At 40.4% G+C, this 16835-nt stretch overlaps 1 protein-coding gene across 1 annotated transcript; it reads right to left on the reverse strand.

The window, feature by feature from the left end:
- Positions 1-131: 131 nt before the first annotated feature.
- On the reverse strand, positions 132-16356 carry irf7 (interferon regulatory factor 7). Its single transcript, XM_061917620.1, has 9 exons — positions 16205-16356; positions 15898-16051; positions 10328-10493; positions 10180-10244; positions 10037-10085; positions 6285-6481; positions 692-893; positions 496-611; positions 132-400 (listed from the first exon to the last, which is right to left on the reverse strand). Exons 1-9 carry the CDS (start codon positions 16327-16329, stop codon positions 242-244), a joined length of 1233 nt encoding a protein of 410 aa, XP_061773604.1. The 5' UTR covers positions 16330-16356; the 3' UTR covers positions 132-241.
- Between the last annotated feature and the right edge of the window lie 479 nt (positions 16357-16835).

The following is a 16835-nucleotide window of genomic DNA, read 5'->3' on the forward strand; positions in this document are numbered from 1 at the left end:
TTTGTTAGAGAACAGCAGAGTGTACATGTATGATTCCGAGCAGCAGTTTCTTGTTAAGTTGACTCATCTGGCTTCCAAAGCATATCAATGCACCAACTCGTCATTTCAAAGGAGAGAAATAATGAAACAGGTTTTAAGTGTGCAACATTTATGGATAAGGAGTAACTGAAGAATGAAGTCATTCACAATACAAGCACATTTATTAACTTTAATATAATTTTCAAATGACAAAAAAAAAAAATTATTGGTGGAACTCAGTTGGTGGCGGGCTGAGTGTAGATGCAATAAGATCAAACAAGCTAAGGTGAGAGAATTGAAGGCTGACATTGGTGCTGTTAAGAGAAGATGCTCCCTCTTTCTGGGCCATCTCATAGTAATGTTTGAGGATCAGCGGGACCACCTGTGTTTGTGCAGAAGGAGACATATTAGTGTGACTTTTAAAGACAGGAAGTGTAGGTCTCGTTAAAAAAAAAAAAATAAATTAGCGGTCTTCACCTGGACAGAAACAAGCTTCTTCTCCAGTGGTTTCCCATCAGGAAACTTTTCCCCAAAACACATGGTAATGGTATAGTTGGGAGAGCTTCCGTTGTTCTCACGGTATTGTTTCAGTTCTGGAACATATGTACAGAAATTTGACCTAATTGTGTAACCCAATGGAAAGAAAATATTTCACTGCCTGATCCACACCCACCGGTTTTAAATTTTTCAAAGCTGAAGAGTTCCACAGTATTATTTTGGAGTAGAATTCTGGGCTGTGCAGGAACCATACTGGGGTTGTCAGTGCTGGCAAAGACTCTGCAATTGTCCTTCCTGGTCGCATAAATGCCGGACTGGTGCACCTCAAGGATGATTCCTCTCTGGATGCTCTCCAGGATGTTTTTAGTGTACCTAATCTGGTGGTTAGAAAATGAAAGTACAGTGTTTTACTAAATTAATATCAACTGGAAAACGAGATAAGTCAAAAGCATTGGGATAATCACACTTCAGGATTTTGCATGTACATACACACATAACCCTAGACCAAAGGTCACCAACCCGTTGATCGCAATCGACAAGTTGATCTTTGGGACACTACCGGTCGATCGTGAAAATGTTAGAAAAAAATTGTTTTAATTTGAGATCAGTGACACCCCCACCCGGAGAGTGACCAACAGACCCGCCGACAGGCACGCTTTTCTACTTCTAAATACGCCCGCACGCCTTACCATGAATTGATTAACGTGGACCCCGACTTAAACAAGTTGAAAAACTTAATCGGGTGATACCATTTAGTGGCCAATTGTACGGAATATGTATTGTAATGTGCAATCTACTAATAAAAGTTATGATCAATCAATCAAACTCTGCCGCTCTCTCTTCTGCCTCACATCACACCGCTCTTGACACCGCGGCCACACCCCCCGAGCACTGCCGCACATGACACATGGGGGACGGCATGGCGAAGTTGGGAGAGTGGCCGTGCCAGCAATCTGAGGGTTGCTGGTTCAATCCCCACCTACCATCCTAGTCATGTCCGTTGTGTCCTTGGGCAAGACACTTCACCCTTGCTCCTGATGGGTCCTGGTTAGCGCCTTGCATGGCAGCTCCCGCCATCAATGTGTGAATGTGTGTGTGAATGGGTGAATGTGGGAATACTGTCAAAGCGCTTTGGGCTCCTTAAAAAGGGGTAGAAAAGCGCTATACAAGTACAGCCATTTACAATTTTTACCGTTTACACCCGCTCATCTGGCAAATGCGCGTTGCATGACTTAAACAAAAATCATCGAGTTGCAACAATGCATCAAGGCTGACTGTTGCAACAAATCGGATGTTTTCTAGCTTCCAACATCAAACAACTCTTCCCTTAACCATACCATACCATACCGGCCCTCATTGCTTGCCTGCGACGGGAAGCTAACAGGCCAAATACGAGAGTCCGTTAACATTGCTCCAAAGTACGCATTGTGTGTAGAATTTTTTGTGCATACAAAATAAACTTTGATATGTGCAAAGACAGTAATATTTGATAAAACAAGGCTGGCGTAAGACAACCATGTGACCATAGGCTGAACAAATTGCTACAGTACTAAGACTATGGTGGCCATACCAAGCTAGCTTCTACAGCAGGGTAGCAGGGTTGCTTAAAGGGCATCACAGGAGCCATCGTTGGCCCGTAACTCGTTTGTCATTTGTAAAACCAAAAAAAAACGCTGGCAAAAAATGGTAAAACAACAAGAAGCCCACTGAGAAAAAGCCAAAACGTTGACAAGCCAATAATAAATACACAAAGCTTTGTTTAAAAAAAATATATATATTTATATATATATATATATATATAGTTGACACAGGCTTAGATCCTGCTTTGGTTTTTGGCTTAGACCAGGGATCTTGGGCTCAAAGGTTGGTAACCACTAACGACTGATGTAGACTCTTGTTAAAGTTAAAGTACCACTGATAGTCACACACACACTAGGTGTGGTGAAATTACCCTCTGCATTTTAGCTATCCCCTTGTTTCACCCCCTGGGAAGTGAGGGGCGCAGTGAGCAGCGGTGGTGGCCGCGCTCAGAAATCCTTTTGGTGATTTAATCCCCAATTCCAACCCTTGATGCTGACTGCCAAGCAGGGAGGTAATCGGTCTTTTATAGTCTTTGGTATGATTTGGCCGGGGTTTTCAACTCATGACCTACCAAATTCAGGACGGACATTCTAACCACAAGGCCGCTGAGCAGGTTCATAAGTTGTTAATGTACTTATTAATTTCCTGTGAATAAGTGTTTACTTTCAGCTGTAACATGCTTCTGTCTACATTTCTTGAAGGGGAACTGCACTTTTTTGGTATTTTGCCTATCTTTCACAAACCTTATGTAACACAAGAACCGATATAATTGTCTTTTTATGCATTCTAAATAGTAAATAAATGCGATCTAAAGTCCTCTTGCAATGGAGTTGGAGTCTCTGTATTATTCCTATGAAGCCCTTAGAAAAACATTCAAACACCTCCATTGATATGTAATGTAGTAACAGGCACATTCATAGTAACATGTAATATCTAAGTATTTTGGTAATTTTAGGAATACGGCGGCATATTTCAATATGCATCACAATTTTTGCTTTTCCCTTCAACAACACTGCTACTTATCATGGCAGACAACAAAGACTATTTTGTGACAAGTAATGATCCTGAACCGTATATTTTTTAGCCTAAATATTAGGAGGAAGAGCAACACCTTTTAGAAGCTGTGTGCTAAACAGATCCAGCTTCAGTGAAACAAGCATCAAGTGGAAGTTTTGCTAAGTGCTAAACAGTAAATACAAAGTACCAACGTAATAAAACAATTACTAACTGTATAATGTCAGCCCTCACTGGCATCCCAACTGATAGGTTCCTTATATCTCCGTTTAGATGAAGAAGTAATCATAAATTCACACGCAGACAAACGTCTTTTTGTGTATTTCTCAACATTTTCAGTGATGTCACTATAGGTAGGAATTTTTGGGCATCTCACGACTCTATTACGATTCAATTGAAAATCGATTATTGATGCATTTTTGATTTATATATATTGATGAGCTGAAGGGGCTAAAATGAGCAGATTATTATAATTTAGAGAGAAATAAAAACAAAACAAAAACTGTTCTTGTCTTTTGTAAAGATTGTGAACGATTGGCAAAATTCCCCCAAAAAGTGCAGTGCCCCTTTAAAGTTTACTAAGCATTTATATTTTGGTGTTGTTTCTTTGCTATTAGCATGCCTATGGAGACACACAATTAGCTGCTCAATGATTGTCAGCTGGAAACGATCTGCGTTTGTGATCGGCATTAAAAGGCATTAATCGGTAACGGCCGATCATCTCCTTTTTTACGTAAATCGGCCGGTACTGATAGGTTGCTGATCAATTGGCACTACCCTATTTTTAACATTTATAAGACAAAATAATCGTAGGTCCCTATTAAAGCATGTCTTTGTTTTGTCATTCGTTTCCAGTGTTGGGACTAACGCGTTACTGTAACGCCATTATTTTGGACGTTAACTAGTAGTGTTACGTGTTGTTTTTTTATATTCAGTAACTCAGTTGCCGTTACTCCATGATGCAATACTGCATTATTTTTTTGTTATTTGTTATATAGTATCGGCTAGAAACTGAGAAGATCTGAGTGTGTTTTATTGGAGAGCTGCGGTGTCGTCCTTCGGATTTTTCCTGTGTCACAAGAGGAGCGCTGTGTGCGTGTGTGTGTGTGTGTGTCTACGTGTGTGTGTGTGTGCGTGCGTGCGCGTGCTTGCACGTATGTGGGGGTGGGGAGGCGTGTCTGTGTTTACTAAGAAGACATCATGTCGGAGCCGAAGCCGAGTTTCTTAACATGGAGATATTCTCACTACTTTTCTTTTGTCGAGCACAAAGAAAATAACATTTTAGTTCAATATAAGTTGTGTCTTGGATCAAACATCCCATCTACTGCCCAAAACAGCAATTCAAATCTGCTGAAACACCATGCTTGGATGAAGCTAGTAAAAAGAGATACACTTCACCTCCACCTAAGGATTTTAACAGAGGGACTGCAAGCCAGGACAGCATTGAGAGAGCCATTGCAGCATATGTGGTAGAAGACATGCAGGCTATTTCTACAGTGGAGTCACCCGCTTTCAGGCAGCTAATTAGCATGATATCGGGCGTCAAACGGCAAATGGCACGAAAACATTTTTCATGTTACTAGACACAGTTGACAGTGAGGACATAAACATGGAAAGCTAGCTAAAGAAGACACTCCAAACTCTGCCTCTGCTCATCATTGAGCACTGAAGGTACACACACTGTCAGTTCTCTTATATACTGTTGCTCTTTCATTCTAGACTTCTATAGTGTTTGATTATCACATCACTCTAAATGTAGAGACCAGACCTGGGCAAATTAAGGCCCTGGGGCCACATGCGGCCCGTCAAGCTTTTCAATCCGGCCCGCTGGACATTCCCAAATATTTGTTTTAGTTCTTTAGGATGGAAAGTGTAGCTGCCATTATGATTTGCAGTGATGTTTTCTAATGACCCTAAGTCTTGAACTATACAAATTATTTCAATGGTTGGAATCTGCACTTATGGATGATATACCAGTTACTACGGTAATCTAATTAGTTACTATGGTCATCTAATTAGTTACTATGGTCATGTATGTCACAGCAGCTCAGATGAGGCACCAAGCAGTGTGGGCAGGAAGCATTTCCACAGACGCGGAAGGAGATTTTCACAACAAAGTTCTAAAGCTTAGTGATATATTAGATTAATCAGATTGTAGATGGGTTTATTTTGTACCCTTCACATTCCTACTTTACTGTTTGTTGCATTTGTGTTGCTTTTTACTTGATTGTAAAATATGTCGATCGACAGGGGGTGTGACTTTCATATTGTTAACATTCAGTGTTTTATCGTTCATAGAAAATGTAAAATTCCATTATGTTTTTAAGGCGGTCTGTCATAACATTTTTAGCATTCAATCAGACATTATTGTGAGGTTTTGCTTAAGTGTTCTTAAAAATAGATAAACCGGCCCCCAGACACATTTTTTTCTCTAATTGTGGCCCCCCAGTCAAAATAATTGCCCAGGCCTGATGTAGACTATAAAATTCACAAACATAAAGAGGGATCCTAGTGGGCCAGGCCAATCTTTCCTTTTTTCTAAACTAAAACATGGGAAATGTGTAAAGTGTTCTGGGCTTCACTGAAGACATGATTTTATTTCACAATTCCTTGAGAGAAAAAAAGGCCTGGTTAGGCGCGTGTATAGCAGCAGTATGTGTGCGGTATATAGTGATATGACATATAATCATGTCATGTGTGCCTTCCTTGAGTGAAGCCAGGTTTACAGCTATGTCGTGACTTGTTGTTATTACGCGGTTTGTTACTTATGAATGTTATGTTGCAGCTATTTAAAATAGTTTCGTCAATTTGTTCTGGCCCAAAATAAATTGGCCCTTTGAAACGTATCCTTGTCTTTGTGTGTTGTATGTAGACCACATGGCTTAGCAGAGTTCAGTGATGCAAATTTATGTCAAGTTGATTAACAGATTGTATTACTCTCCAGTGCAATAACAGTACTGAAATGAAGGCTAAAAGGGCATTAATGGGAGCCTTGAAAAAAAAGAAGTAAGTAAATAGTTACTTTTCACAGTAACGCATTACTCTTTGGTGTAAGTAACTGAGTTAGTAACTGAGTAAGTTTTTTGAAATTAAATAACTAGTAACTGTAACTACTTACTGGTTTATAGTAACTAACCCAACACTGTTAGTTTCCCAATCGATTGTGAAGTTACCTGTTTTTGGTCAAGTAGGCCTTCAGTGGTAGGGAAACGGAGTGGATAGTTTAGTGTAGTAGTTTCAGGGGCTTCGTGGAGGTAGTGGAGATGCAGAAAGGTTTGGTTCACTTTGGTCTTGAGCATTTGTTTATTTCTGTAGTAGATGGACACTTCCAGTTCAGTAATAGATGGAGGCCAATCTGGATTTAGATATCCTTGGGGAAAAAAGAAACAGAAGGAAACATAAACATTATGTCACATTTCAGACCATGTTATCAATCCACTGTACCTACATTAACCAACCACGGAAGACACTATTCAATTTAAACCAATCAGAAACAACGTAAGGCGGGTCTTGGCGTCTCTCTCTCACACACCTCAGCTGTCTGTTGTTTTTGATTGGTTTAAATGGTCTGGTGTCTTCTGTGGTTCGTAAAATGGAGGTCCACCTTAGTTACTCATTGTACTCGGCGCACGCATTTCTGAATGCATGTGCACACGTTGTATTACACGCTTACAAATCTGGATGTGGTAGCTCAAATTATACACGGCAGAAGTGTCGCAAAAGTCACATGTAAGTAGACAGCCTATCGAGGGTTTCTTTTATTAGGGACAGACAACTTTGAACACATGTAGGCAGATCTAAGACACACACTCGGATTGATATACAGACACACAAATGAGTACACGTACCCGCAAATTGGATTACACTTGCACATATTGAGACACGCGTTTGCGAATAATTTTCCTACAGCGAAACTTTCATATAATAACACCCAAAGCTAATGTACATGCATGTTAGGTACGTAGTTGCAGTGCTTCATTACGGTACAGATCCCGTAAGAGGACGGGATATACTGTGTAAAATACTTTGGTAAGTTAGCGCCCTAAACGCATCTAGAAATGTTGCAAACAGCCCCTTTAAAGGGGAACATTATCACCAGACCCATGTAAGCGTCAATATATACCTTGATATTGCAGAAAAAAGACCATATGTTTTTTTAGCCGATTTCCGAACTCTAAAAGGGTGAATTTGGCGATTGAAACGCCTTTCAATTGTTCGCTGTAGGAGCAATGACCTTTCACCCGTGACGTCACAACGGGAAGCAATCCGCCATTTTCTCAAACACATTACACACACCAAGTCAAATCAGCTCTGTTATTTACCGTTTTTTCAACTGTTTTCCGTACTTTGTAGACATTATGCCTCGTCAGTGTGTTGTCGGAGGGTGTAACAACCCGAACAGAGATGGATTCAAGTTGACTTACGTGGAGTGTGCTAATCAGACATATCAATGGTCACGGCATGCTAATCGATGCTAACATGCTATTTAGGCTAGCTGTATGTACATATTGCATCATTATGCCTCATTTGTAGCTATATTTGCATCCAGCCTTTCCCTCCACCCACATTTAATGCCAAACAAACACATACCAATCGACTGATCCAAGTTGCACCAATGGTCAAAAGATGCAATCGTTGGTCAGAAGGCGATCGCCAAATTCGTCCTCGTTGCCGCTGTCTGTCGTGATATGGCTCAATAGCTTCAGTTTTTTCTTCAATTTCATTTTCGCTACCTGCCTCCACACTCCAACCATCCGTTTCAATACATGCATAATCTGTTGAATCGCTTAAGCCGCTGAAATCTGAGTCTGAATCCGAGCTAATGTCGCTATATCTTTCTGTTCTATCCGCCATGTTTGTTTGTATTGGCATCACGCAGTGACGTCACAAGAAAATGGACGGGTGGATATAGCGATGGTGATAATCAGGCACTTTGAAGCTGTTTTTCGGGATATTGCGTGATGGGTAAAATTTTGAAAAAAACTAAAATAAGCCACTGGGAACTGATTTTTATTGGTTTTAAGCCTTCTAAAATTGTGATAATGTTCCCCTTTAACAAGAGATGAATTATAATTAAACAATATGGTACAAGCAGAAATGACACAATATGTTGTTGCCTTCTGCATCAGCAGCCAAATTAGAAGCATTGGTGACCAGTTTTGATAATGATAGATTATATACCAAATAATATACGGTATAGCTCGGTTGGTAGAGTGGTCGTGCCAGCAATTTGAGGGTTACAGGTTTGATCCCCGCTTCTGCCATCCTAGTCACTGCCGTTGTATCCTTGGGCAAGACACTTTACCCACCTGCTCCCAGTGCCACCCACACTGGTTTAAAAATGTAACTTAGATATTGGGTTTCACTATGTAAAGCGCTTTGAGTCACTAGAGAAAAGCACTATATAAATATAATTCACTTCATATACACTATATTGTCAAAAGTATTTGGCCGCTTGCCTTGACTCACATATGAACTTGAAGTGCCATCCCATTCCTAACCCATAGGGTTCAATATGATGTATATCCACCTTTGGCAGCTATTACAGCTTCAAATCTTCTGGGAAGGCTGTCCACAAGGTTACAGAGGGTGTTTATAGGAATTTTCGATCATTCCTCCAAAAGCGCATTGGTGAGGTCACACACTGATGTTGGTCAAGAAGGCCTGGCTCTCAGTCTTCGTTGTAATTCATCCCAAATATGTTCTTTGGGTTCAGGTCAGGACTCTGTGCTGGCCAGTCAAGTTCATCCACACCAGACTCTGTCATCCATGTCTTTATGGACCTTGCTTTCTGCACTGGTGCACAGTCATGTTGGAAGAGGAAGGGGCCCGCTCCAAACTGTTCACACAATGTTGGGAGCATGCATGCAATTGTCCAATATGTTTTGGTATCATGGAGCATTCAAAGTTCCTTTCACTGAAACTAATGGGCCAAACCCAACTCCTGAAAAAAAAAAAACCTGCACCATAATTCCTCCTCCACCATATTTCAAATTCAGCACAATGCAGTCCAACATGTACCGTTCTCCTGGCAACCTCCAAACCCAGACTTGTCCATCAAAATGCCAGATGGAAAAGCGTCATTCATCACTCCAGAAAACGCGACTCCACTGCTTTAGAGTCCAGTGGCGACGTGCTTTACACCACTGCATCCAACGCTTTGCATTGGACCAGGTGATTTATGGCTTAGATTCAGCGACGCAGCCATGGAAACCCATTCTATGAAGCTCTCTGCGTACTGTACGTGGGTTATTTGGAAAGTCACATGAAGTTTGGAGCTCTGTAGCAACTGACGGTGCTTCAGCATCTGTTGACCACTCTCTGTCAGTTTACGTGGCCTACCACTTGGTGGCTGAGTTGCTGTTGTTCCCAAACGCTTCCATTTTCTTATAATAAAGCCGACAGTTGACTTTGGAATATTTAGGAGCGAGGAACTTTCACGATTGGATTTGTTGCACAGGTGGCATCCTATGACAGTTCCACGCTGGAAATCACCGAGCTACTGAGAGCAGCCCATTCTTTCACAGATGTTTGCAGAAACATTCTCCGTGCCTAAGTGCTTGATTGTATACACCTGTGGCCGGGACAAGTGATTAGGACACCTGATTATGATCATTTGGACAGGTGGCCAAATACTTTTGGCAATATAGTGTATATTATTATCGCAGGAGGCTGCAACAATTATCACAATTTAGTTTTTATGCATTATGGCCCATCTCTAATTCACTAAAAGTATTCTATATCAAATTTCACCATTTTTTATGTTAAGTATTGTAGCCACAAAATAGTTTCCCTATATTGTTGGATTTGTTTTGGACATACAGTCTTCTGTAGCACACCCATCAAAAGGAAAATAATGGATAAAAGACAGTTAAAGAAAAATAGTTCCTTTGTTTATACTCTTCTATATGTAAATATACTGTACCTGTCAGATGACTGCCATATTCTACAACCATAGAATTATTGATGTGTTCCTGTTTGGAAAGGAAAATGTAAAATCCAAACATAAGCACTCTATTCTGGTGAAATTCAAAAGTAAAAACACTTTTATTAGAGGTGGAAATGCACCTGTGGGGCAGCCGTGTACAGGTCACAGTCAAGGTCCTCACTTGGGTCTTGAGTTAATGGGTTTTCTTGGTCATATGGAAATAAATGAAACCACCATGTCAAATTTCATTGACGACAGAACATCAGAATCAAGTAAGAAGTGTCTTACCTTTAGTGTTGATTATCTCATAGATTTTATGAGGACTGGTAGACTTGGAGTTATCTTCAATCATTTTGAAACATGGAATGTTGTTGAGGTTACAGCGGAAGTTGGTTTTCCATCTGGCCTTATCGTTAGGGAACTCCTGGATTTTACCGCTGACCACGGCCCAGTCCTGTCAATCATACAATTAGACCTCGTCAGGATGAAAAACACTTGTTTGAACAGTTCTTGTGCTGTGCGGCTTTGTTTGTATAAAGTGTAAATATTGCATGCAGTTACACCCCCAAAATAAATCAAACTAGAGATGTCTGATAATATGGGGCTGTCGATATTAACGGCCGATGAATGCTTTAAAATGTAATATCAGAAATTATCAGTATCGGTTTCAAAATTATCGGTATCTGTTTCAAAAAGTAAAATTCATGACATTTTAAAACGCAGTTGTGTACACAGACATAAGAAGAAGTACAGAGCACCAATAAACCTTAAAGGCACTTCCTTTGCGTGCCGGCCGAGTCTCATAATGTCTACGGCTTTTCACACCCACAAGAGAATGCAAGGCATACTTGGTCAACAGCCATACAGGTCGCAGTGAGGGTGGCCATATAAAGAACTTTAACACTTTTACAAATATGCGCCACACTGTGAACCCACACCAAACAAGAATGACAAACACATTTCGGGAGAACATCCGCACCGTAACACAACAGAACAAATACCCAGAACCCCTAGCAGCACTAACTCTTCCGGGACGCTACAATATACACCCCCCGCTACCCCCTACCTCCTCATGTCCCAAATTCCAAGCTGCTGTTTTGAGGCATGTAAAAAAAAAATAATGCACTTTGTGACTTCAATAACAAATATGGCAGTGCCATGTTGGCATTTTTTTCCATAACTTGAGTTGATTTATTTTATAAAACCTTGTTACATTGTTTAATGCATCCAGCGCGGCACCACAACAAAATTAGGCGTAATAATGTGTTAATTCCATGACTGTATGTATCAGTATCGGTTGATATCGGAATCGGTAATTGAAAGTTTGACAATATCGGAATATCGGCAAAAAAGCCATTATCAGACATCTCTAATTCGAACCCATTTTCACACTTTGAGTTGCATTGGATTTGTGTTTGTTGAATCGCTATAATTTATCAGGAAATGACATAAGAACGCTGGCAAAAACAGTAATACTAAGAATACATGAGAAGCAGCAACTTCTGCAGTGGACTTTTGTCTTTGGTAGGGATGTCACTTCCGATACTGGAGCCTTATACCAATATTAACCCGATACAATGTCAGCACAAATTCCAGTCCATACTTTTATCATTTTGTAGTGTATTTTGTAGAAGCCTATACTAATGGTGACATGTAATTAAAGGCCTACTGAAACCCACTACTACCGACCACACAGTCTAATAGTTTGTATATCAATGATGAAATATTAACATTGCAACACATGCCAATACGGCCCGGTTAGTTTACTAATTTGCAATTTTAAATTTCGGGCCGAAACATCCTGCTCAAACGTCTCGGTATGATGACGCGTGCGCGTGACGTAACGGATTGTAGAGGACATTTTGTTCCAGCGTCGTTCCCAGCTTTTAAGTCGTCTGTTTTAATCGCAAAATTCCACAGTATTCTGGACATCTTTGTTGCTGAATGTTTTGCAATTTGTTCAATGAACAATGGAGACATCAAAGAAGAAAGCTGTAGGTGGGAAGCGGCGTATTGCGGCCGGCTTTAGCAACACAAACACAGCCGGTGTTTCATTGTTTACATTCCCGAAAGATGACAGTCAAGCTTTACTATGGAACAGAGATGTCAAGCGAACGCGGTTGGATTGGACCACACACACAAAGTACAGTGTATTATGTGTATTAATAAAAAACATTTTACCATTCTGTATTCTGAAGGCGATCTGTCGTGTGCTACTCCAGCATCAATATCCGCAGCGTCCTCCTGACCGTCAGCGTCGGGTTCAAAGCGCTATGGCATTATCCCATGTTGCGGTTGGGCCTGGCCGAGTGGTCCTGCCACCCCCATGACTGCCACGGCGCCTCTCACAGCATCTTCCCAATTGTCTTTTTTTTGTCTTCTAGTCCTTCACTCTCACTTTCCTCATCCACGAATCTTTCATCCTCGCTCAAATTAATGGGGGAATCGTCGCTTTCTCGGTCCGAATCGCTTTCGCTGCTGGTGGCCATGATTGTAAACAATGTTCAGATGGGAGGAGCTTCACAACCCTTGACGTCACGCGCATATCGTCAGCTACTTCCAGTACAGGCAAGGCTTTTTTATTAGCGACCAAAAGTTGCGAACTTTATCGTCGATGTTCTCTAGTAAATCCTTTCTGCAAAAATATGGCAATATCGCGAAATGATCAAGTATGACGCATAGAACGGACCTGCTATCCCCGTTTAAAAAAGAAAATCGCATTTCAGTAGGCCTTTATACCAATATTAACCCGATACAATGTCAACACAAATTCCAGTCCATACTTTTATCATTTTGTAGAAGCCTTTATTAATGGTAGACATGTAAATAATTCATTAAGTTAAGGACATGACACAGTAAATTGGACGATCCAGATATGTTTGTTAAAAAGAAAGTTAAAGTACCATTTATCGTCACACACACATTAGGTGTGGCGAAATTACCCTCTGCATTTGACCCATCCCCTTGTTCCACCTTCTAGGAGGTGAAGGAAGCAGTGAGCAGCAGAGGTGGCTGTGCTCGGGAATAATTTTGGTGATTTAAAACCCAATTCCAACCCTTTATGCCAAAACGCCAAGCAGGGACGTAATAGTTCCCATTTTTAAGGTCGTTGGTATGACTCGGCCGGGGTTTTAACTCACGACCTACGGGTCTCAGGGCGAACTCTCTAACCACAGGGCCACTGAGCAGTCTTGTTGGTGGCGACTTCTAATACTTTGTATCTGTGAGTGACATGCATTTATAATCATTAAATACTTGTTTATATTGACAGATGTGTTTTAGACCGCTATATTGTTCAATTAGGGACATTTGTTACGTATGTCAAGCTTTTGTGCTTAGCTGTTGTGTAGCTGCTAGCTCCTTGTAGCCTGTAGCCTACCATGTTTACTTTTTCTAAATGATTTTACTAAAATATAAGAAAAAAACAAACACTTTTATGTATATTGGAGGACATTTACATGTTAACTGCTTGTCCAGCTTTGTAAACTAACACACTGCAGGACTGCTTGTCTGTGTTTATATCGAACATTTTACATGCAAGCCGATATCATCCGATACTTGCTTTTTTTGATGATATTTGACTGATGTCAGTATTGGATCGGGACACCCCTAGTTGTTGTCCAGTTCGTGGCAGCATGGCTTAGGTCAGGGTTCTGGAGCCGCATGCAGCTCTTTCATTCCTTCAGCTTGGCTCCCTTTGGCTTTTAAAACATGTAAATAAATAATGGCTATTAAATTTTTATTTATTTAGTTAGTCTATTTTAATGTAACCGTTTTTATTTTCGAGTTTTTGATCTTGCGATATTTTGTCTATCAAAATGTACGTAACACCCCTGATGCGTCATCTTTTGTTGCCAAGCAATTGTATATTCTTTTTAGTCGTCAACCCCCAGTAAATTAGCAAAGGACAAATCAAAAAGAGAAACATTTCTGATGAAAATAAAAAATGTAATGCTACTTGGACATTTTCATTTGCATTTACCATTGCCGAGGATGGTTCACTTGTGTGCTTAATATGTGGGGAGAAAATAGCAAACAACAAAAAATCAAATACATTTCCAGAACAAACACAGTATTTGCAGAAAAATACTACCAAGCTGGAGATGACCGGAAAGCTGATGAGCAAAAATACTTGATATGTCATATTCTGTTTAGTGTTTGATTTCATACAAACCCCGTTTCCATATGAGTTGGGAAATTGTGTTAGATGTAAATATAAACGGAATACAATGATTTGCAAATCATTTTCAACCCATATTCAGGTGAATATGCTACAAAGACAACATATTTGATGTTCAAACTGATAAACATTTTTTTTTTACAAATAATCATAAACTTTAGAATTTGATGCCAGCAACACGTGACAAAGAAATTGGGGAAGGTGGCAATAAATACTGATAAAGTTGAGGAATGTTCATCAAACACTTATTTGGAACATCCCACAGGTGTGCAGGCTAATTGGGAAAAGGTGGGTGCCATGATTGGGTATAAAAACAGCTTCCCAAAAAATGCTCAGTCTTTCACAAGAAAGGATGGGGCGAGGAAATAGTCAAACAGTTTAAGAACAGCGTTTCTCAAAGTGCATATGCAAGAAATGTAGTGATTTCAACATCTACGGTCCATAATACCATTAAAAGGTTCAGAGAATCTGGAGAAATCGCTCCACGTAAGCGGCATGGCCGGAAACCAACATTGACTGACCGTGACCTTCGATCCCTCAGACGGCACTGTATCAAAAACCGACATCAATCTCTAAAGGATATCACCACATGGGCTCAGGAACACTTCAGAAAACCACTGTCACTAAATACAGTTCGTCGCTACATCTGTAAGTGCAAGTTAAAGCTGTATTATGCAAAGCAAAAGCCATTTATCTACAGCATCCACAAACGCCGCTGGCTTTTCTGGGCCCGAGATTATCTAAGATGGACTGATGCAAAGTGGAAAAGTGTTTTGTGGTCTGACGAGTCCACATTTCAAATTGTTTTTGGAAATATTCGACATTGTGTCATCCGGACTAAAGGGGAAGCGAACCATCTCGACTGTTATCGACGCAAAGTTCAAAAGCCAGCATCTGTGATGGTATGGGGGTGCATCAGTGCCCAACGCATGGGTAACTTACAAATCTGTGAAGGCACCTTTAATGCTGAAAGGTACATACAGGTTTTGGAACAACATATGCTGCCATCTAAGCACCGTCTTTTTCACGGACGCCCCTGCTTATTATAAAAAAAGAGTGCGGGTCATTTCCTGGCCCGCCTGCAGTCCAGACCTGTCTCCCTTTGAAAATGTGTGGCGCATTATGAAGCGTAAAATATGTTGACTGTTGAACGTCTGAAGCTCTACATAAAACAAGAATGGGTAAGAATTCCACTTTCAGAGCTTCAACAATTAGTTTCCTCAGTTCCCAAACGTTTATTGAGTGTTGTTAAAAGAAAAGGTGATGTAACACAGTGGTGAACATGCCCTTTCCCAACTACTTTGGCACATGTTGCAGCCATGAAATTCTAAGTTAATTATTATTTGCAAAAATAAAAAGTTTATGAGTTTGAACATGAAATATCTTGTCTTTGTAGTGCATTCAATTGAATATGGGTTGAAAAGGATTTGCAAATCATTGTATTCTGTTTATATTTACCTCTAACACAATTTCCCAACTCATATGGAAACGGGGTTTGTAAATACTGTAGCTTGAATGTAAGGAGACTAAAAGTAGTGTTATTGTCATTTTGCTCAAACAAGAGTTTCCTATTTCTGCATTCAGAAATTTAACCTCTGGTCGTATTTTGTCATAAAAAAAATATACAGTGCTGGTTTTGGCGAACACGCGTGTTGACAATGGAGGAAGTGAGACTTGCATGAAATAGTTGCGTGTCGACATCATTGCAGTCCTTTCGCGAGTTGTGCTTCCAGGGAATTCGGATCTTGTTCGGAGTAACGTAGCACAGACCCTCGTACCGACCCGTCTGTACTTGCCGGATGAGCCAGTCGGCAAACAGCGGCTTGGTGGGGCTGCGAGGAAGAGAACACGACAGCTTGAGCGTCATCATTTTGATAAGAATGAGCAGACAGAGCCAACTATTGAATGTAACCACACAGGAAGTGTTCAAAGGAACTACCGACAGCAGTGCTAAACTGAGAGACAACGACAGCAATTCTTCTTACCGTTGCATTTCGCAAAAGATTGACTCTTTGTGGTTTTTTTGGCATTCTGGTGTGATTTTATAGACGCACTGGCTAAAGTGGGAGGTCACCGATTTAGCCAGCCAATGAGGCTGCTCCAGGTGCATGAATCCGATACATGGGAGGATGTTTTCCTGCCCTCTTCGAGCTGGAATTTTCTTTGGAAAGTTAAAGTGAAGGTGTTTTCTTGCATCATCATTTCTCGTATTACATCATCTCCTGTGTTGCAAATCTGTTGATTATTATGGTAACAACTGTGTAATGAAGTCAAAAGTTTATCACAGTATGATGTCTGGCAGTGGTTCTCAACCTTTTTTCAGTGACGTACCCCCTGTGAACATTTTTGTACCCCCTAATCAGGTTAAAAAAAGAGATAGAGAAGTAAGATACAGCACTATGTCATCAGTTTCTGATTTATTATATTGTATAACAGTGCAAAATATTGCTCATTTGTAGTGGTCTTTCTTGAAGTGTTTGGAAAAAAAGTTACAAAAATAACTAAAAACTTGTTGAAAAATAAACAAGTGATTCAATTATAAATAAAAATTTCTACACATAGAAGTAATCATCAACTTAAAGTGCCCTCTTTGGGGATTGTAGTAGAGATCCATCT

Source organism: Nerophis ophidion, linkage group LG12 (assembly GCF_033978795.1).
Source record: "Nerophis ophidion isolate RoL-2023_Sa linkage group LG12, RoL_Noph_v1.0, whole genome shotgun sequence".
Taxonomy (NCBI): Eukaryota; Metazoa; Chordata; class Actinopteri; order Syngnathiformes; family Syngnathidae; genus Nerophis; species Nerophis ophidion.

What these genes read in the sequence shown, in the direction of transcription:
- irf7 (XM_061917620.1), bottom strand. Translation starts at nt 16,329, where the DNA reads ATGCACCTGGAGCAGCCTCATTGGCTGGCTAAATCGGTGACCTCCCAC. An exon ending in ATCTTTTGCGAAATGCAACG is followed by an intron (nt 16,052 to 16,204) that starts GTAAGAAGAATT and finishes TCTTCCTCGCAG; the next exon opens with CCCCACCAAGCCGCTGTTTG. An exon ending in TCGACACGCAACTATTTCAT is followed by an intron (nt 10,494 to 15,897) that starts GCAAGTCTCACT and finishes TATGATTGACAG; the next exon opens with GACTGGGCCGTGGTCAGCGG.